This window comes from Gekko japonicus, unplaced genomic scaffold (assembly GCF_001447785.1).
Source record: "Gekko japonicus isolate JY-2015 unplaced genomic scaffold, Gekko_japonicus_V1.1 scaffold3460, whole genome shotgun sequence".
NCBI lineage: Eukaryota > Metazoa > Chordata > Lepidosauria > Squamata > Gekkonidae > Gekko > Gekko japonicus.
Window position 1 is genome coordinate 4,621 of NW_015159812.1, and position 22,187 is coordinate 26,807.

The 22,187-nt window shown below is 46.9% G+C and overlaps 1 protein-coding gene across 1 annotated transcript; it reads left to right on the forward strand.

Annotated features, from left to right (window-relative positions):
* The first annotated feature begins 2,566 nt into the window (after positions 1–2,566).
* Positions 2,567–19,003, forward strand: LOC107107409 (B-cell receptor CD22-like). The gene is made up of 9 exons (XM_015407712.1): positions 2,567–2,604; positions 4,075–4,341; positions 5,510–5,776; positions 7,440–7,703; positions 7,891–7,990; positions 10,289–10,352; positions 11,372–11,523; positions 13,211–13,295; positions 18,639–19,003. The coding sequence occupies exons 4-9, from the start codon at positions 7,496–7,498 to the stop codon at positions 18,795–18,797; spliced, it is 768 nt and encodes a 255-aa protein (XP_015263198.1). The 5' UTR covers positions 2,567–2,604; positions 4,075–4,341; positions 5,510–5,776; positions 7,440–7,495; the 3' UTR covers positions 18,798–19,003.
* Positions 19,004–22,187: the final 3,184 nt, after the last annotated feature.

A 22,187-nucleotide genomic window follows, 5' to 3' on the forward strand; every position in this document is an offset into this window, starting at 1 on the left:
TTTAGAACAATTCGGTCCATTGCTACTTGGCCTCAGGGTAGACCAAACGTTAAGGAACTGGAGTTTGACTGTGAGGCTTTTGTGAGCTATTTTGCAGATAAAGTTCTGTTGCTCAGCTGTGAACGTCCCGCCACAGTTGATACAGAAGGTGAACTCGAGGCTCCATGAGCATCTTCTTGTCAAATTCTGGATTATTTCAGTCCACTCAGCCTAGAGGAGGTCAACAAATTATTCTTAACTGTTCGCCCTACCACTTGCAGCCTTGATCTGTGTCTGTCACAGCTAATTAAAGCTGGCCACGACGGGCTACAAGGTGCCCTAAGGGAAATGAACAACAAGTCCCTCTCCGAGGGACTGTTCCCTGGGGCACTCAAGGAGGCAGTGGTATGTCTTCTCTTAAAACCCCTCCAAACATCTCTGGACCCGGCCGAATTGGCTAGCTACTGGCCGGTGTCCAATTTGCCCTATTTGGGCAAATTAATCGATAGGGTGGTAGCGATTCAGTTGGAGGGTATTTTGGATGACACCTCCGCATTAGATCCCTTCCAGTCTGGCTTCCGACCAGGCCATGGGACGGAGACGGCACTGGTCGCCCTCACAGACAACCTTTGGAGGCATCTGGATCAGGGTGGTTCGGCAGTGTTGTTGTTGTTGGACCTGTCGGTGGCGTTCGACAGTCGACTACCAACTACTGACCTTGCCAACACTGGGATTCAAGGGTCTGCTTTGCAGTGGCTTACTTCATTCCTTCAGGGTCGGGGACAAAGGGTGGCCTTTGGGAAACTAATTTGTGGAGTGCCCCAAGGAGCAGTGCTTTCCCCGATGTTATTTAACCTCTACATGCGCCCCCTTGCCCAGATTGCCCGGAGGCATGGGCTGGGGTGTCACCAATATGCGGATGACACCCAGCTCTATCTGTTGTTGGATGGCCTGTCTGACTCTAACCCAGAAGATCTGGACCTGGCGCTGAAAGCTGTGGATGGTTGGCTTAGACTGAGTCTACTGAAACTGAATCCAACGAAGACGGAGGTCCTGTGCCTGAGTCAGAGTGGCCTGAGGGTAGGGATCCCACTCCCGACCTTTGATGGGAGGCCAGTGGTGCCAGTGCCAGAGTTTAGGAGCTTGGGAGTGCTCCTGGATGCCTCCTTAACAATGGAGGCTCAGGTAGCAGCCACTGCGAAGTCAGCCTTTTATCATCTTTGGCTGATCAAGCAGCCGGTTCCCTTCCTTGAATGCAGTGACCTGGCAACAGTGATCCATGCAATGGTCACCTCGAGACTGGATTACTGTAATTCTCTTTACATGGGGCTGCCCTTGTCCCAAATCCAAAAGCTGCAGCTGGTGCAGAATGCGATGGCTGGGCTGCAGTTCGGCCTTCCTGTGTGGGAGCACATCTGGCCTGTGCTAAAAGCACTGCACTGGCTGCCTATAGCATACGGAATTTGGTTCAAGGTGCTGGTTCTTACCTTTAAAGTCCTATATGGTCAGAGGCCTACATAGCTAAGGGACCGCCTTTCCCCACATGTTCCCCAGACAGCACTATGATTGGGGTCCCAAAACCGCTTGGCCCTACCGGGCCCCGGAGAAACCAGGCTGGCTGCGACAAGGGCCAGGGCCTTTTCAGTGGTGGCTCCACACTGGTGGAACGAGCTCCCAGAGAACATCAGGGCCCTGCAGGACCTTTTACAGTTCCGCAGGGCCTGCAAGACGGAGCTCTTCCACCAGGCCTTCGATTAGGGAGCCTCTCCCAAGCAACTGTAGCCCTGTCCCAACACTAACATCATTGCTAACAGCCAAGCAACCCAGACTATGATGTCAGAGGGTTGTTACCTGAGGATGCTGCTATGTCCGCCATCTAATCCAAACTAGCACTTTATATTTTTTATATTTATATTTATAATTGTACTGTTCTGATTTTATTTAATCCTTCTTTTAATCGTTTTATATCTTTGTGTAAGCCGCCCTGAGCCTGCCCTGGACGGGAGGACAGGATAATAAATAAATAAATAAAGTACTCTACCTTCCAGAACTAACCCAGGAGATTTTGAACCCTGATGCAAAAATCCAACCGGTTCCCAAGCCATGATGTTAAATCTAGGATAACAAAGAACTGGCCAGTGGTAGCTCTTTCATGGTACCTCCAGATCTGTTGCCTCTCTTTTTCAATTGGTACAGCTCACTTTTCTACTGGCTGAAATAATTGTTTAAGCACATCATTCTCTTCCTTTGTCCAGTTTCTGTCCTCTCCTGTCCCTCAGTGGAAATAGAGCTCTTTGGCCTTGCAAGAACTGACAGCAAATACTTGGAGTCCTAATTTCAGCCTCTGTATCCTCTGCCTAGATCCACCTAAAGAGGTTAAAGTCGAGGGGAGGCCACAAGGGATTATCAGGGAAGGTGAAAAAGTGGAGTTGCAGTGCTCTTCTCGAGGAAATCCACGAATCTCCCGTTATGAATGGTATAAACATCCGCAAACTGATGTATTCCAGAACAGTGACCGGCTGCGCTTCAATGCCATTCGGTTCGAAAATGCTGGTACCTATTATTGTGTAGCCGACAACAGCCTTGGCCAGTCCAAATCTTCACCAGTCACTTTGGATGTTCTTTGTAAGTAGCAACAGATGCAAGAGGTGGAGTGTGCATGAATGCGAAATGAGTGGTTGTTTGAAGGAAGCAGGTGACATAGGTGAGGTCAGCCAAGGGGGGAAGTGCCTGCATCCCTAGACCTGCCTGGTTACTCAGTCCTTACTTCAGTTGTTATCTGTAGCTGCAAGGGGGCTGGTAACCTATGAAGTATGGTATGCGATGCAGTAAATGCAGAAGCAGTTTGCTATAGTCATTAGTCAATGCATTTGCTTGGAAAAGCAATGTTTTTGGGGGAGCAATGCATGATAATAGCAGCCTGGATGTCTAATTTTCCAAGATAAGTTCCCATGAGTACAGAGGATATTTGAGAAAAATAAATCTCTTGGATCTCACCTGCGACCTGGTCCTTTTAACTGGGGATGTCAGGGATTGAACCTAGAACCTTCTGCATTCAAAGAAGATGCTCTGAACGTATATGCCCATGCATGGCTAATATGGTGGAATCAATTACTCATATCCTCCTGTTTTGCAGACTCTATCAGGAGGAACGAGACCATCTTATACTACCCCTTCTGTCTAGATTTAGCCCTCAGCAATCTTATCTTGATTTTAGGCCAGAAGTCCTTCATAAATTCCTCCTAGAAGATGCTCAGTGACTTACGCTGTGGCAAAATTTTGTTGCTTAGCTATTAGGAAACATAAACTTATTTTAGCTGAAAAAAATGTATGATTCGCTTATTAATATTATTTTATTTTACTAATTTTATTAATAATCTCTAGTTAATGTTTTTATACTATTGCTATGTTATTACTGTTTTAATCTTTCTTGTATCAGAATTGTACTGTTTTACTGGCTCTTGCTGTAATAAATTAGATCGAAGATGCTCTTTCACTGAGCCAAAGCCCATCCCCAAACTGAGTGTAGTCAGTATGATTCAGCAGTGATTGGAACTAATCTGCCCCAGTTGGCTGGGGCAGCTTCCCCATACAGGAGAGATTTGCTGATTGTTTGGTTGATTGTTGGCCTTGAATGGCGGCTCTTATCAGAGTGTGGTTTTATGAGCTTTTACACTCAGTATTTTTGTTGTGGCTCCACCACCATTGTTAATTTTTATGTTTTAAAGATTTCATCTCGTTTAGATTGTGGGCTGTCCCTCGATCAGGTTTCTGAAGAGCCTGAGCACACGTTTTCTTAAGAAACATGGTCCTTTCTTTCAAGGCGGTAATAGGAACTGATGTTCATCACTGCCTTTTATTTGTTGAATCTTGACAATGCCTGGTTATTCTCCAAGTATGCACATTCACTGTATCACCCTCACCCTCTGCCTTCTCTGTAAAGAAATATTCTGATCTGTCTTCTTCTGGGCATGGAGCAGGGGTCATGGGGTGTGTGTGTGGGGGAGGTATTTGTGAATTTCCTGCATTGAGCAGGGGGTTAGACTAGATGACCCTGGAGGTCCCTTACAACTCTATGATTCTCTGATTTCCCAGATGCTCCCAAAGATGTCCAGCTTGTCATTGAAAATGAACAGCTGCCCATAAAGGAGGCAGACACCATCAGGCTAAACTGTTCATTCAGTCACAGTAACCCTAGCAGTGGTATCTCATACAAATGGTATAAGGATAAATCAAGGCTATCAAATCAAGGAGACCTGCTGATCTTCCCTGCAAACTTAGAACAGGCTGGTGATTACACCTGTGAAGCCTGCAATACTGTAAATTGTGTTCCAGCTCAACCAGTCACTGTGGATATACACTGTGAGTAATACCATTGAATGTACTTGTTGTAATCCCTGAAACATCTTTCACTGATTAATAGAAAATGTTCACAGCAGGTGGGAGGAAGATAACAGGAGGAAGTTGCTTTCATGCGCAAATGCACAGCTGCTGCAACTCCTCTTCTTATTTATGTGGCAAGTGCAGGGAATCACAGGCTGAGCATGTGGCAAAGCCAGCGTGGGAGATGAAGCACTGTCTGTTGATGTAACATTTGTAACATCAGACCTTTGGTAGCTAGGTAGAGTGTGAAGGTGGAAAAGGTGAACTGTGAATGAGCTATAGTGTAGCCATGTTAGTGAAGGCCAAGTGAAGATTTGAGGGGAACGTTTGACCCAGTGATGATCCAGCAGTGTTATATGTGTTTTTAGTTGAAGATTGCTACAGTTTACATTCTTTGCCTCATAGGGCAAACTAACCATTAACACATATCTGGTTTCTTGGACATGGCAATCAGTGATTCTTCTTAACACTAGAAGAGTGATAAAGATAAGGTTGTAGCATTTATTGATTGCTTCTAGGTTGCTGCATTCTTGTCATGTCAACTTGGCTATAAGTACCAAAGATGAACAATGTCAGAGTGTCAGTGTCTTGAACTTTCTAAGGATGCTTTCCTTGATCATGATCAATCACCAAAGAAAAGAGTTTCTACTCTAGTTGTTAGTAGTGATTTGGACTCCTTCTTTGAATCTAGCTAAAATTTGTACTGTCCCCATCACATGGTGTAGAAGTCAAATGTTTCATACCATTGAATTTCATAAAGGACGTAGGATGCGAATTGTGGTCTATTGTCTGGTACATTTTACACAGGGAGACCATTCAAACCTGCGAATTGTGGTCTATTGTCTGGTACATCTTACACATCTACAAATGATTTTGGCGAACTTTATGGTGCTTATTGATACCGATGATAATGTAAGTAGAAAGGATATACTGTTGGCGTACAAAAAAGGGGCATGCTTAGGGTAGAGATCTTGAATAAAAATGTTCAGCAAAATGTTAAACCACAAATGTGTTGTATGCCCTGCATTTGCAAAGTGGAATCAGCATGCAGGAAATGTGCAGCGGGCATATTTTTTTCTGAATTCATGTGCCCGGGTAGGTCCAGTGTCCTCATGGAGTATTTTGTTTTTGTTCTCTCTCTTTGCAGATGCCCCCAAAGGGGTCAAAGTTGTGCAAGAACTAAAAACGATTCGTGAAGGCAACCGTGTTAACTTGAGGTGTGAAGTGGCAAAGGCAAATCCCAAAGTTGACAGCTACAGATGGTACAAAGATGGGGTACAGCAATATCTGGATTCTGCACCTGCTGTGCTGACCATCTATCACGTGACGTCATCACATTCTGGCACATACTGGTGTGAGGCCACTAACAGTGTGGCTACTTCCCCTTCCCAAGAAATTAGGCTGAATGTCTATTGTGAGTAAGAGAATGAAAGACGCTTGGAAATAGGCTGATGATAAACCTTGAGAATCTGATTCTTTTGCTCTAGGAATCAGTCCTACCCTATCTCACACTTAAGGACGAACCCCCAAAGTTTTGGTGTCTCTAGACTGGCTGTACCCCACAATGATACGCGTATGGTTCAAATGGGAGCTGGTACTTTGCCCTTGAAATGGAAGCACCTTGTGAACAAGTGATATTTAGTGGTTAAATTGTTGGATTAGGAGGAGGAGGAGGAGGGGGCTGGATTCAAATCCCCAGTCTGACACATTGCATGGGCTCATCATTGTCTCTCCGTCTAGCTAACATCACAGGATTGTTGTCAGAAAAAATGGGGAAGGGGAAAGCCATGGAGCTTCTCTGTCATGAGTAACACAAGCTATTTGACACGTGGTTTAGTCTTGGCAAAGCTAAGGAACAGATTTCTTTAGAAGAAGGGATCAAGTCTATTTCACATTAATATGGCAAAAGTGTACAAGGACTGCACCGTTTCAGACTGCGGGTGGAGGATTCCATGAGTGCTTCCCCACATGACCAAAAATAAATCCCTGTGCATAGAAAACCAGCATATCATGCGAAAACTCCTCCCTGACATCGATAATGCCTCTGGACAAGAGACTCCCCTCCCCCTTTTTTGTGTGGGGAATTCCACGCCCATCACCAAATCCTGGGGTTGTGCAGATTGTATCTTCTGGGAGATAGGTCTCCTGGGGTTTGAATGACTACTATCCTGGTGGCTGAGTTTCACTGAGGCAGGGTCATGGCTCAGTGGTACAGCCTTTGCTTTGCATATGGAAGGTCCCAGGTTCAATCCCTGGAATCTCCAGGGTTTTTTTATATATATATAAAAAATCAAGAAGTAGGTGATGTGAAAGACCTCTTCCTGAGACCTCTGTCGGTCAGAGTAGACAATATTTATTTATGTATTCAGATATTTATTTCTCACCTTTCCTCATGGGTCGTGTCTTACAATAATAGTTAACAGCATTTTCAGTTTAACACCAAAAAACATAACTATCAACCCCAAATCTCCACCCCTTAAAGATGCCTTCCATTCAGATCCCCTCAAAAGCCCTGGCAAACAGGTAAGCCTTGAAGCATCTCCAGAAGATCTCCAAGGAGGGGTCCTCCTCACCTCTCCAGGGAGCCCATTCCACAGAACCAGAGCCACGATGGAAAAGACTCCAGGCTCTGGTCAATGCCAAACTAATGATGGAAAAGATACAGACTTTGGCCAGGAACAGGGAACTCGGGGGAACGGGGAAGGTAGAGTATGAAGGAACAGCTACAGAAGTGACTCAGCAGAGTGGAGGGGGGAATGAGAGAGAGAGAGAGAGAGAGAGAGAGAGAGAGAGAGAGAGAGAGGGTATGTTCAGGACTTATTTAATAAAGACTTTTCCTTATTACTTCCCTCCCAGTTAAGAACTACGCACCTGACCAGAGCCTGGACCTTTCCCATGACCTTGATGGACCAATGGTGTGACTCAGTAGAGGGCAGCTTCCTGTATTTATATATGTATTCATGTAATGAGATTGATTTGAATTCAGTCTTCCATTCAGCCTGCCTTGCAATGGTGTTGAAAGCCCCAAGGCCAAATGATGGGTTGTAATGAATGGTTGCTTTTCTTTTTCTGGGCAGATGGACCTCGCAATGTCCATCTGTCTCTGGAGAGGCAGGTGGCAGTGACAGAGGGAATGGATGTCTCACTGCTGTGTGCTGCTGATGCCAACCCATCTCCTCACGGTTTTGAGTTGTACCGAGACAAAGAAAGGCTGATGGAAAGAAATGAACGAATCCTGCTTCTCCGAAAAGTTCAGGTCGAAGATTCGGGAAACTATCACTGCAAAGCATACAATGCAATCTCCGTAGGCGAATCACAAATCCTGATGCTCTCTGTGTCCTGTGAGTAGTTAACAGCATCTGAGTTCCACACTGATATACTGAGACAGCTATTGGCTGAACATCTGCCGATAAGCTGGTTGCTAGCTTACATAGTCGGCTGGAGTTGGCATGAGCTTGCATTGCATAGAACCAAAGCTGCTTTCGGATCTAGTCCTTGCAAGCCCGTTCTCTTTCTTATGTTGTGTAGACAGCAGGGCTACCAAGCTGAAGCATGGCATGACGGGCCTTGGCATCATTCTAAGTTTTATTTGCGTGTTGGGCATCCTCATCTTTGCTCTGAAGGCATGGTAAGCATAAGCAACATTCTCTCTCTCTGTGTGTGTTTAATGGGTGAAGTGTTAATCCAGGAAGATCTTTCTTAGTGTAAAGTACCACCAAGTCGCAGCTGACTTATGTCAACCCCATAGGATTTTCAAGGGAAGAGACATTCAGAGGTGGCTCACCATTGGTTGGCTCTGTATAAGAACCTGAAGGGTCAACAGTGGGAGGGCTTCTAATGTCCACACTGGCCACACTGGTGAACCTCCTGATGGCACCTGGTTTTTTTGGCCACTGTGTGACAGAGTGTTGGACTGGATGGACCTTTGGCCTGATCCAACATTGGCATCTCTTATGTTCTTATGAAGTTCCCAAGTGGTCTTCCATCCAAGTACTAAGCAGGGCTGACCCTGCTTAGCTTCTGATGAGATTGGACCAGCCTGGGCCATCCAAATCAGGGCAGGGAGATATTTACCTGGTGATATGTCCAAGATTTCTTTGTTCTACTGGCCTCCTTGGCTGTAGGATGTCACTGTGAAAAACTGTTGGGTTAGATAGGTTGGGTTCCAGGGTGTTGTCCTGATGCAGACAAGGCTTCCCCTGATGCAAGAAGCTTAGAGGGAACATTGCTGGTGATATGTCCAAGATTTCTCTGTTCTACTGGCCTCCTTGGCTGTAGGATGTCACTGTGAAAAACTGTTGGGTTAGATAGGTTGGGTTCCAGGGTGTTGTCCTGATGCAGACAAGGCTTCCCCTGATGCAAGAGACCTCTTGCATCAGGAGAAGACTCCTGGTGCCTTAGAAAAGTGCTCACCATTCATGGAAATGGATACAGCACGTTGTGTCTTAAGCTGTTCACATGAGGGCTGCACACTGCATCAAAGAACCACCATGCTCTCTGAAACGCAGGCTGGAGTTCACTTTCCGAAAGGGTCCTTCCTTGCATCACTGCATCGCCATACCAAGCTTCATCTGATGGATTTCTGCAGCTGTTCAAGGCAATAGATGAAGCAGGGCAAGCAGGGGCTGCCGTTACTCTTCATCCCCCACAGTCCTCTCTCAGAGACAGTTGCAAACCGGCCAACCGGTTTGGTACACAGAGGTCCTTTCTGCACTAGGCCCTAAATCCTGGTTCAACCCTGTCCTCGAACTTACATTCTACATTACACTCGAGTTCACCCCTGTAATTATCTCGGGGTAATTTTTGTTTCCACATGATATTGAGGTCCCAGGATAAATGGATGCTGTTATAACCAGGGATAAATGCAAGGTATTGTGTCGCAAGCTGAACTCTGACAAAACCAGGGATGAGCTCCAAGTGCGGAAAGGACCAGAAAACTGGCAGCTGCAGGGTTTCTTGGCATAGAGCTAAAATAGCATTGCCTGCTAACTGCTGCAAACCAAACTTCTATGAAAGGGACAGCTGGATGTACCAGAGAGCCAGCATGGAAGAGTGGTTAGAGTGTCATATGAGGATCTGGGAGACCCAAGTTTGAATCATCACTCTTTTTATTGAGGACGTATTGGGGTCAGGCCCAGCAGCAACCACTGGGCAATTTGCTACCGCTCAGCTTGCACGGCTCACCCAGGACTGGCTTCTTACTAGCATTCAACAGCAGCCATCCCATGAAAGCCTGTTGGGGTGGAGTGGGTAGAAGTGTTGCACTGGGTTGGGGAGACTCGGGTTCGAATCCTCACTTTGCCATGGACAGCCAGTTTGGTGTATGGTTAGGAGCGCAGATTCTAATCTGGGGGAACCAGGTTTGATTCCTCACTCCTCCACGTGCAGCTGCTGGTGTGACCTTGGGTCAGTGACAAGTTCTTTCAGAGCTGTTCTCTCTTGAGCAGTTCTCGAGAGAGCTCTCTCAGCCCCACCTACCTCACAGGGTATCTGTTGTGGGGAGGGGAAGGGAAAGGAGAATGTAAGCCACTCTGAGACTCCTTTGGGTAGTGGAGAGTGGGGTATAAATCCAGTCTCTTCTCTTCTTCTCTCGCTGGGTGACCTGCCTCTCATGGTTGATGTGAAAATAAAAGGAAAGGGTGAGGAGAATAAAGGACGCTGCTTTGGGTCCCCATTAGGGAGAGAGGCAGAGAATAAGTGAAGTAAGTGAGAATCAAATCCAGTAAATAAATGAAAGTTGGCAGCTCCACACCTTGGTCAGCCTCCACCCCACAGCATGGCACTGTTGGGTAACATCACTGGGCTGGAACCTGCGTGTCTGTCTCACTGGTAGAAGCACTTTTCACTGGAGGGAACGGGGTCTGTTCAGCAGTGCTTGGAATTTCTCACATGTTAATGGGAAGCTTTTCTCTTTCAAAAAACACAGGAAGAAAAAGAGGGGTGCAGGAGCTTCCAGGACAAAGCGGTCTGGCTCGTTTTTTGTGAGGAAGGTGATGTATTACGTTGCAGTGGCTTCAGTTATAGCTCGGAGGGGGAGGCGCTGTGCTGGTTTACAAATAACAGAGCATGCACTGGCATCCCAAATTTGGGAAATCGGTGGAGATTTCCAGCCATTGCCCAGGGAGGGTGGAGTCTGCGGAGGGAACCAAACTCAGTGGGGATGTGATGTCATTCTAGGACTTTGGTTTTGCCTAGACTCTATGGTATACCATAAAGTCTGCTTTCCAAAGCTGTCATTTCCTCTGAGGGGACTGTTCTCTGTCATCTGGAGATCAGTTCTAGTTCCAGGAGAAGGTCAGGCCCTACTTTGAGGTTGGTAACTCTCATTCTCTGTGACAAGGCCACTGGTAGCAGCAGTATGGATGTGCTGAGGCCCAACAAAATTAAACTGGTAGTAAAGCTGAATTGTAGTCAATATGGCAGGGCCAACTTTTCCCTGTACACCAGCCTCCTCCTGCTGATATCCTTCCTTCTCCACAAGTACTAAAGGGACAGCAATCTGCCCTTCCTTTGATGGTTTGGCACATGGGTCCAGTGGTTGATCTGTAGGCAACAAATGGAGACCTCCCAAGCAAGAAGGTAAACGTTGTGTCCAGGGGTCATTTCATAGAAAAAGAGGTGCAGGCGCTCATTAGCATAACTTATTTGCATAGGCCACACCCCCTGATGTCACCGAAAGTGTGTCAGGAGGCAACACTCACCGCTCAGGCTCCACTGGACTCTTTTGGATTGCTAGCTATTGGGGGGGGGGACGTGCAGATCTGTCCTCGCAGAGGAGGGAGAGCTTGTACCTGAATAAAACTTGGTCTTAAAGGTGCTACTGGACTGTTTTGGGCTGGGGGGGGGATCTGCAGCTTACCTGGCTGCTTCTTGCTCTGACTGAGGTCTTCTGGGAGCAGGGGGTGGGGCTTGTTGCATGTGCCCGCCCCCTGGGCTCTTTACTGCTGGAGCTCCGCTCCTGTGCGCTCCTGCAGGAAATGACCCCTGGTTGTGTCTCTTCGTGACTTAGCCGAAGCCGGAACAGCTGTGCAACAACCGAGCCCCTGAAAGAGCTGTCAACTCCTCCCTTGCATTCCTGAACGAGGGAGCAGAAGAAGCCGTCAGCTACGCAGTGCTTCGCTTCCCCCCTGCTGCATCTGAGGAGCAAGATGATTACGCCAGGTATGGGAGAGGGGATGCGGCAGCACCCATGGAGGGGTGGTTGATAGAAGGCTGTGAGCAGGCCCATAGCCACAGTGGGGCCTCTCGGGGCCTGTCCCCCCGACTTACTGCCACAGCCCCTTGACTTCCCATCCAGCCCAGACCCCTCCCGACTCCCAGTTTTTAATTTGTGGCACTCCCTTGGGGGGGATGTCTGTGCAGGGTGCCCCCTGACTTATTTAAAGGCCCCCTGGATTTAAAAAAAATCCTGGCTACAGGCCTGGCTGTGAGAAAATGCTGAATGGCTGGACAGGGGTCAGGATGCCAACAGGGAACGGCACTTCCTAGCAAGCATGGCTTCTCTTAAGGGGATCGAAATAAATACATCAAAATGAATAAATCCATTAATACATTCTGCACTAGACCTTAAATTCTGGTTCAACCCTGTCCCTGAATTTACATTCTACACTACACTCAAGTTCACCCTGTAATTATCTCGAGGCATTTTTTTGTTTTGTTTCCACATTACGTTGAGGTCACCCCAGTTTCACCCCACACTTGTCCCAGGATAAAGGGATGTTGTTATAACCAGGGATAAATGCAAGGTATTGTGTCACGAGTTGAACTTTGATAAAACCAGGGAGGAGATCCAAGTGTGGAAAGGACCGCAGCTTGCCACAATTCCCTCTTCCATAGCAGAATTTAAGTCACAGAAGCCAGTGTGATTGACTAGCCAGAGTGTTGAATTATGAATAGGTAGGCCAGGTTCCGGAGCTGCGGTGGCTCAAGTGGTTAAGACACTGAACTGCAGGCTGTGGAAGGTCGGTAGTTGGGCTCTTTTTGTAGCAGGAACTCCTTTGCATATTAGGCCACCCCCCCAATGTAGCCAATCCTCCAAGAGCTTACAGAGCTCTTCTTACAGGAGCTACTGTAAGCTCTTGGAGGATTGGCTACATTAGGGGTGTGTCACTTAATATGCAAATGAGTACCTGCTACAAAAAGAGCCCTGCGGCGGCAGGGAAGCAGTTCAAGACCCAGGTTGCCGCATGATGGAGGGAGCTCCTGTCTCTAGTTCCAGCTCCTGCCAACCTAGCAGTTCGAAAGCAAGAAATTGCAAGTAGATAAATAGGGACCACTTCGGTGGGAAGGTAACAGCGTTCCGTGCGCCTTGGTGTTTAGTCATGCCGGCCACATGACCACGGAAATGTCTCCGGACAGCGCTGCCTCTTCGGTTTTGAAACGGAGATGAGCACCGCAACCCTAGGCTAGGTTCCAATCTTCACTGAGCTATGATGCTCTCTCCAAGTCTAACCTACCTCACAGGGGTGTTGTGAGAACTGAAGGATAAGAGTCTGTGTTCTGCCACAATGTAATATATACAAATGCATTATGGAGCGGAGCTATGGCTCAGCTGTGCAGAGTGTCTGCTTTGCATGCAGAAGGCCCCAAGTCCAGTCCCTGGCATCTTCAGGTAAAAGGTAGTAAGTGATGGGAAGGACTTTTGCCTTAGAACCTGGAGAGCTGCTGCCAGTCAGAGTTGACAGTACTGACCTTGATTGACCAAGGGTCTAGCTCAGCAGAAGGCAACTTGTTGTGTTTGTGTGTGTGCAACTATGAAAATAAAAGTGGGATATAAATGTTTACATTGATGAGAGGCTTTCTTTCCTCTAATGGTACCTTCCTAATCAAAACCTGTGATTCCTTACAGGGTCAATGCCCCAAGAGTTGCACTGGATCCCTCAAATGAAGAAGCGGTCTACAGTGTGGTCAAGAAACCTGGAGCCACCTCAAAGGTGCATGTTAAACTGAAGCTGGAGTTCTCTGCGTTGCCACACAGAATCCTTACCCCATTGCCTGCTCCTCCCTTTGTAATAGATGGAAAGAAAGAGGGGGCGATTCTGCATCTAGCATTCACTCCACCTTTTCTCAACTGGGAGGAAACCACATTCAAATACCTTGGGGCAATGCAGCACTGACTGCAAAGTCACCCCTGAATGGCCATAGGCGCCGCTCTTTTTGTAGCAAGAACTCCTTTGCATATTAGGCCACCCCCCCTAATGTAGCCAATCCTCCAAGAGCTTACAGAGCTCTTCTTACAGGAGCTACTGTAAGCTCTTGGAGGATTGGCTACATTAGGGGTGTGTTGCTTAATATGCAAATGAGTACCTGCTACAAAAAGAGCCCTATGCAGAAGGTACCATAAAACGCGATGATCAAAGAAAGTGAAAGCGGCATGCAGTGCAGAGGGGGATTTCTGTTTTTCATAATACAGTTTCATAAAACAGTAATGGTTTTCATAACACAACGGAGGGAAAAGCCAATGCAGAATCAGCCAGACAGGCCAATGCAAGTGAAAGGGACAGATGGTTAACTGCAAGGAAGTTCAGTATCAGTGTAGTCCAGACACATACTTCTGGTAAAGGTAAAGGTTCCTTTGCTCGAAAGCCAGTCAAGTCCGACTCTAGGGTTGCGGTGCTCATCTCCATTTCAAAGCCGAAGAGCCAGCGCTGTCCGAAGACGTTTCCGTGGTCATGTGGCTGGCATGACTAAACACCAAGGCGCATGGAACGCTGTTACCTTCCCACTGAAGTGGTACCTAATACTTCTGGTACTATGCTGAATTTGGTTGCCACCCTATATATAATTCATGCCTAGAGACATAAAGGTTAGAGTGATGTTGTGATTTGCATCCATATAGTGACATGACCAGTGGTGACTTTCGGTTATGTACAGCAAGACTGGGAGATAGGTCTTAATTTCCCCCCCTTAACTCTGTGGTTGACTGGGATAGGAGTCAAACAAGGAAAGTAAGTCAGGAGAAGCCATAGCTGCATCTTTGGGGGCTGTAGTTAGTAGTGGCTTAGTAATTAGAGTCAACCAAAAACAGAGAACCACAGCCACTAATAAACAATAAGGGAGAGATCATACAAGGCTGTATACAGATGCTAAACGGACAATAAATAGCCAATTATATACAAATTATGTATTGCATTACTATGAAATTTCAATAAATTCAAAATATTATAAAACGTATATAATAAGGGTCCAAAATAGAAATATTAATATTGATGAAATTTCTGAATAATGTGTTCATTGGCTACATTTTGATCCTTCTGTTTCTGTTGAATATGGTGGCCCGTTTAGATTTTTGATATGTCCTAAAAACTCTTAAAAGTATTTATTCTTCTTGTATGAAGACTGATGATTTGCTAACTGTATACAGACTTGTTCACAAGTAGAAAAGATGGTTCTTGCAGTTTGAAGCTATACATCGGTCCTGTTTGGAAGAAGACCCACGAAACAAACACATTATCCAGAAATTTAATCAATATTTCTATTTTGGACCCTTATTGTAGATGTTATATAATATTTTGTATTTATTGGAATTTCATAGTAATACAATACATAAGCTGTATATAATTGGCTATTTATTGTCTGTTTAGCATCTATACACAGCCTTGTATGATCCCTCCATTATTGTTTAGTAGTTAGAATGTCAGACTTGGAAGACCTAGATTCAAATCTCCGCTCACCCAAGGAACTCATCTAGGTGATTTGGGGCCAGATGTTGCCACCTATCTGTCTGTCTGTCTGTCTAGTTTAGACTTTTATACCACCCTCTCCGCAAGTGAGCTCAGCACAGTTCACAACACAACTATAAAAAACAATTCAATCAAAATAAATCATCTAAAACAAAGCAGAGGTCCATCAGCGGCTATTAGCCACAAGGTATAGATAGGAGCTCTTGGTCTGGGGCAAGTGATGCTCTGTATTCTTGGTGCTGGGGGGGGCAACAGTGGGAGGGCTTCTAGTGTCCTGGCCCCACTGCTGGACCTCCTCACGGCACCTGGTATTTTTGGCCACTGTGTGACAGTGTTGGACTCGATGGGCCATTGGCCTAATCCAACACTGGCTTCTCATATGCTCTTATGTTCTTAAGTACAGATCTAATTAAGCTTAACCCCGACCCCAACATGGCACCATAATACTGTTCTAGCCCCCAATTTGTAATTAAAAATTAACAGTTAACAATGGGCTCAAGGGGAGTGGAAACAGTTTGCAAGGCAGATAGTCGTTAATACTATTAGCCATTACAATTGTTAAGAATCAGGGTCAGTGGGTTTTTGTGAGAATAAAATGGAGGCAGGGAGAACATCTGCCTGGTGGCAGAAGATCTCAGGCCCGATCCCCCGAATATCCAGTTGAAAGGATCAGGTAGGAGGACATGTGAAAGCACTCTTCTGGAGACCCTGGGAAGCCACTGATGCTCTGAGTAGACCGTACTGACATTAATGGGTCTGATTCAGTATAAGGCAGCTACGTACACCACTCTGAGTTCCCCTGAAGAAGGGTGAGATAACAGTGTGGCAGAGAGTCATGCTGCTAGAGAGAGGACACTTCTCTGGGTCACAGTCTGGCAAGCTTTGCAAGACTTTTTTTTAAAAAAATCTCTTCTTGATTGGCTGTGTCACAGGGCACATTTGGAAGCCCAGTGTATGACTATGCAGGGCTCTTTTTGTAGAAAAAGCCCAGCAGGAACTCATTAGCATAATAGGCCACACCCAACAGCAGGAGTCCATTAGCATATTGGGTCACCACCCTGACAGCACAGCTCATTAGCACATTAGGCCGCACCCCCGTGTTACCAGAAGTGTGGCTATCCAGCCACACCCACCTTTTGCTTGTTCTTCTGTTTACCTTGTTTGTTGTCAAAACCCAGGGCCTTTTTTTGTAGCAGGAACTCCTTTACATGTTAGGCCACACACCCCTAATGTATCCAATCCTAATGAGTTTCTGCTGTTGGGCATGGCCTATTATGCTAATGAGTTCCTGCTGGGCGTGGCCAACTCGGGAGCCAGCCAGAACTCCGTTCCTGTGCGTTCCTGCCCAAAAATAGCCCTGATAGGGGTTCAGGAACACCCAAGCTATGCTCCCTCTAAGCTCTAGAGTCTTGTGAGCAAAAATGGTACTTTGTGAGCTACTGGCATTAAAGTTGTGAGAGAGTGATTTGGCTGCTGCATACATTAGTTTGCTCTGGAGCCACCCTTCCTGAGCGAAGACAAAAATGTGTGAGCTGGAGGCTAAAAAAAAAAGTTAGCTAGCTCACACTAATTCAGCTTAGAGGGAACAATTCACCCAAGTCAAAAATACAGAAGCCTAGCATTCGGAGCTCAGGAGCATTAGATGAATTATCGAACGGAAAGATTCAGAGTGACAAACAAATGTTTTGTGCGTTTTTTCCCTTCAGTTCCAGTCTAAAGCAGCGAGGCGTACCAAGCCCTTCTATTGTGACTCAGTTTTCCTCTTTTCAGATGCCCGCTCAACAATTCACATGAAAACCTCGCCCTCAAAATAAAAACCATTTGTCTAAATAAGATAAAAATATGTTTCCTTTTCACGGCCCAGATAGTATCTCTACAGAGCGTAGCGGTCCCAGGGGCCTCAGCTTGTCAGTAAGGGCTCTTCTTCTGAATTTGTCACCTTACTTTTTTCTCTCATTTTGCTTCCCCGTGCTTTTATCAGCTTCATGACGAGGGGAAATTTGACAGATTAAGGTATTTGAGATGATGATCGAAGGGAATCTTAGGTCTCCGGCTGTGCAACTTTGAGAGCTGTTGGAGCAAAGAGAAACAAACAGACCAACACACACACCCTTGCATTAATCATCTGTGGGGGTTTTCTCCCCCAAACTAGAAAATGTTTATCTTTTCCAAAGCAGAAGCGGCAAAAGAAGCTATAGCCAAAGAGCTTCAGGGGCATGAGAAACTGAACTTCCAATTTTGTCACTGAAGAGTTCAGGTTGCTATTCCGTATGATGGATGGTTGCCAGCCCCTAGGTGGTATCTGGAGATCTCTTGCTATTACAACTGATCTCCAGATGACCAAGGTAAGTTCCCTGGAGAAAATGGCTGCTTTGGAAAATGGCATTGCACCTTGATGAGATCCCTCCCCTCCATAAACCCCGCCTCCCCAGGCTCCACCCCCCCCAAATCTCCAGGTATTTCCCAACCTAGAGCTGGCAATCCTACATATGTTGAAAGCCTGAAAACTCTGTAGGCCATTTCTGTCAAGTAGGATTCCCAACAAACTGGAAAAAAAAATGTCCTGCTCTTCAACACAGGCTTAAGAGGATCTTATTTATTAGGTGTTATAATTTACCTGTTTGCTATAAAAAAAACCCCTTCAGCTGCCCATTTCAACTGGTTAAGAGGGATAAGACATTTTCCTTCTCCAGGTTGTTGGCAGCCCTAGCTTTAAGGCTCAGGCTGGCCCCTGCCACACGGCAGGGGAAAAACCCTTTAAAGCGCGGCTTTTAAAAGCCGCGCCAACGTTGATCCGGCTCGGCGGAGAGAAAAGACGGCTCTAACCGGGAGCCGGCCGAACTGCGCATGCCTGAGCATGCGCAGTTCGTCTCCGGCCCGGGGTTGTGCCGGCGCGTCCTTGCGCCGGCGATCAGACGGCCGGGAAGAGGCGCTGCATCCACTTGAACCACCGAGATCGGTGGTTCAGTTTGCGGCGCGGTTTCCACTAGAAGAGACAGTTCGGGGACGGTTTCACGGCGCTTCCCAGATGTTGCGGTGTGATCGCGCCGGTTTGAACCGCCCCCGAACTGTCCCGCTCCCGGACCAAATAGGTAAGTGTGAACGGGGCCGCTGTAGTTCAGAGCTGAATGAAAACGAGACATGGTGGTTTCCACTTGGGTAAGGGAGAAGTAAGTCTGAAGTGGGGATTTGGGGCCTCACGATCATCCCTTGCCATGATCACAGGCCGTGGGCATTTTGCAAAGGGAAGGGGGCATGTTTTAACCAGGTTCCTGCTGGGCGTGGCCAACTCGGGAGCCAGCCGGAACTCCATTCCTGTGCGTTTCTGCCCAAAAATAGCTCTAGCACAAATAATACACATAGAATGTGGATTTACTGATAGACTAATACCGTTGAAAAATTCGGTGCAAGGAAGCGGAAAACGGAATGAAAACGAGACATGGTGGTTTCCATCTGGGTAAGGGAGACGTAAGTCTGAAGTGGGGATTTGGGGCCTCACGATCATCCCTTGCCATGATCACAGGCCGTGGGCATTTTGCAAAGGGAAGGGGGCATGTTTTAACCAGGCTAAGGTTTTGTTTTCCTCTGCTCTAGGGAGACACCAAGCATGACTATGAGAATGTGGTGGCCCAGAAAGAAGAGGAACTGCATTATTCCTCCCTGGTGAACCTGGCCCCACGGCCCCAGCTCATCTACAGAGATTCAGACTCAGAATCAGAGGAGAGCATCCAATATGCGGCCCTCAAGCACTGACCTCCTGGGAACCTGTAAAAAGCATAAGAGCTTCTGAATGGACTCCTGGGTCTATATTACAGCTTGCTTTCAACAGCCTGGTGACATAGTGGTTGGGAGGTGGGTAGAGAAGACAATCCAGGCTGAATCAATTTTGCCTGTGGCAGCCAGAACAAGAGTGGCAGAATGTGTGTGGGGCAGTGATGCTCTGGGAGGGCTTCTGGAGTTCTGGCCCCGCTGGTGGACCTCCTGATGGCCTTTGGGTTTTGGCCACTGTGTGACACGGAGTGTTGGACTGGATGGGCCACTAGCCTGATCCGACACGGCTTCTCTTATGTTCTTCTGTGTGTGCTTGGGCAGTGGGGGCAGCTGTCAGCTTCCTGCATCTTAACACAACTTAGCGATGGAGACGTTTCCCATGTCGTACCTTTCCTGTATGGTCTTGCTGGCGAGAACTACTTATACCTTTCCCCAACCTGACAACTTCTGGAGTGGTGATTCTCAAATGGTGTCTTGGATCAGCTTTGGAAGGGGCTGGAGAAAAGAAAGTCTTTCTATTAGATGCTCTGCGTGGGTACATAAAGCCGCACAATGCTGAATACTTGGTCCATCAACATCAGTACTGCCTACTCAGGCTGGCAGTAGCTCTCCAGGTCTCAGGCAGAGACTGACCGCCAGATGCTTTTAGCTGGAGATGGTGGGCATTGAACCCGGGACCTTCTGCATGCCAAGGAGAGGCTCTACCACTGAGCCACAGCTCCTCCTTATGGCTTGGCACCAGCAGGTCTCATGCACCAGTGATTCCCCCCTTCCTATACAAGCAGTTACATCATCCCAAAGAAGGGAGGATACATGATGATTCCCTGCATGACAGATCTCAGGAAAACCTAGAAGCATCACCATTGCCTAGAAGGCACCAGTCCCATCCATGAACTGTGGTTGGGTGGGCAAAGGGGGAGGGTAAGACTAAAGGCAGCTATAATAATTGCACTATCAGACAGTTGCTAGGAGGATGCAGAAGAGCTACCAAGTTGGCTACTTACACCTCCTTGAGTAGAGAAGGAGAAGCTTTCTCTGCCATAAAGACCGGCAAGGGCAAAATGGAGTCTCTACTAGTTATGCCTGCAACTTTGAGAGTAGAAAGCCCCCATCCATGAAAAATTCAAATGGCAGAATCAAGGTTGGAGTCAGAATAGAACCTGCCAGGTTGGCAGGCTATGGGTGGGCTTATGGGGTGCTCTGGGATAGAAGAAGTAAATCTAGGGTGGACATCAACAGAAAATTAGTTCTACCAGGCTAACCTTTACTGGCTTTTCAAGACAAGTTAGGCACTAATGTACAGTTTTACTTGCTGGACCAGTAAAACAATGGACAATTGGGCTCCCGTGATGCTGCATCTTAACTGTCTTTCCCAGTGGTCTGCTTTGTGGTAGAATGCTTCTTGTCAGAATGACAAATTTCCGGCAGCTTTCCAGCAGTTTTGCAGCAGTGTGCCTTGGCTATATGCAGACTGCTTTCAGGCATGGGCCAGGCGACTTTTGTTAGAAGGACTCAAGAGGAGCTAGACCTAAAAACAAAAACAAAAAAAAACAAGCAAGAACAAGATCATTGTGTTGTTATTTGATTGTATGGGTCTCAGCTTTCCCCTGGAACTTCCCTGTAGTACTTGAAAATAAACAGTTCATAATTAAGTGCAGAGGTGCCTCTCGGCTGTGTTTGCCATTCCCAAATGGCAGGATGCAACTGGGTGCTGGTTCACTTCTCTTGTACTGCGGCAGGTATGCAAACACGGACACCCTGCAAGCAATTCTTGTGCTCTTCCTGCATGAACCACACGGAGACCTCATCAATCAAAGTGTTTTATAGGCTATTAGCAAAGGTAAGCAGTTGGAGCAAATCAACAAACATTGCAAAATGGCAGGGGCGGAGGCTCATTTAGCACTCGAAAGGAACACAAACAACATCTGTAGTCAGGAGAGGCGTGAAAAGCCGTCCTATCAATATTCCTGACATAAGGACCACATTTGTGTCAGAGACTTAGTAAGGGATGTTGACCTTCAGGCACTTTATTGGATGGCTATAAATGCTAAGACCTTTGCACATAAGCCATGCACTTATGTCATAAGGTGTGCATGATCTTCTGTGAATGTTTTGGTGACAGGAAAGTGGATGCAAATGAGGAACCGTTATGTAACAAAGTGCTTTAGTTTCTGGGGAGCACTGTCCATGGAGTTGAGCCCGGAAGCTTCCAGAAGATCCCCGCCCCCCGGAGTATTGTTTCTGAGGCTGCAGGTGTCAGGGGAAGACTGGACCTTGAATAGGGTTGCCAGCAATGTTCCCTCTAAGCTGAGTTAGTGTGAGCTAGCTCACAGTTTTTTAGCCTCCAGCTCACAGATTTTTGTCAGCTCAGGAAGGAGGGTTCCAGAGCAAACTAATCTATGCAGTAGCCAAATCGCTCGCTCATGGCTTTAATGCCCAGTAGCTTACAAAGTAGAATTTTTCCTCAGAAGAGACTACAGCTTAGAGGGAGCGTTGGTTGCCAGCCTCCAGGTGGGGCCTGGAGATCCCCCCCCTTTTATAACTGATTTCCAGCTGACAGAAATCAGTTCCCTTGGACAAAATGGCTGCTTTGAAGGGTGGACTCTATGGAATTGTACCATGCTGAGGCCCCTCCCCTCCCCAAATCCCGCTGTCTCCTGGATCCACCCCCAAAGTCTCCAGGTATTTCCCAACCCAGACCTAGCAACCCTATGTTGCGCAGTGCGTATGAAGCAACTTTCCAGCACCACCAGCCACCAGGACTTCTCCAGCACTCCAGCAATCACTACAGAGAAGATTCTGTATAGCACCACACCAAGACAGTCCTGTGGTAAACTATATACAAATTTATTTACAATATATACAGTCCACTGACAAAGTGCTCCGCCAAACACCATATCCAAGAAGAGAGAATACAGAGCATGTACTTGTCCACTTATATACACTGAGTGACCAATCAGCATCAGGCTGAGTCATGATTACTGACCTCATACCTTATCTGGTCTGAACCGGTCAGGACTTGTTATCAGCAGCTTGCCTGCTGTCACTTAGATCCTCATCATCTGACTGCTGGATATTAACAACCAACACCCTAGCCTTGAACTTAGTGGGGAAAGTTTCTGTTGGACAACTGTTGTTGCCAACCTCCAGGTAGTGGCTGGAGATCTGGGATTACAAATGATCTCCAGGCGACAGATATCAGTTCTGGAGACAATGGCCGCTGTGTGAGGTGGACTCTATGGCATTATTTATTTATTTATTTATTTACATGTGATTTCTATACCGCTCATGACCCCTAATGGGTCTCAGAGCGGTTTACATTTAGACTACATCTGTAGTCGAACCTAAGGCCACAATTTGTGCAGGGGGGGG

Excerpts from the sequence above, each read along its gene's own strand:
- LOC107107409 (XM_015407712.1), top strand. The coding sequence starts at position 7,496 with ATGGATGTCTCACTGCTGTGTGCTGCTGATGCCAACCCATCTCCTCAC. Across the intron at positions 7,991-10,288 it reads ATCTTTGCTCTGAAGGCATG|GAAGAAAAAGAGGGGTGCAG; the intron begins GTAAGCATAAGC and ends CAAAAAACACAG. Across the intron at positions 11,524-13,210 it reads GAGCAAGATGATTACGCCAG|GGTCAATGCCCCAAGAGTTG; the intron begins GTATGGGAGAGG and ends GATTCCTTACAG.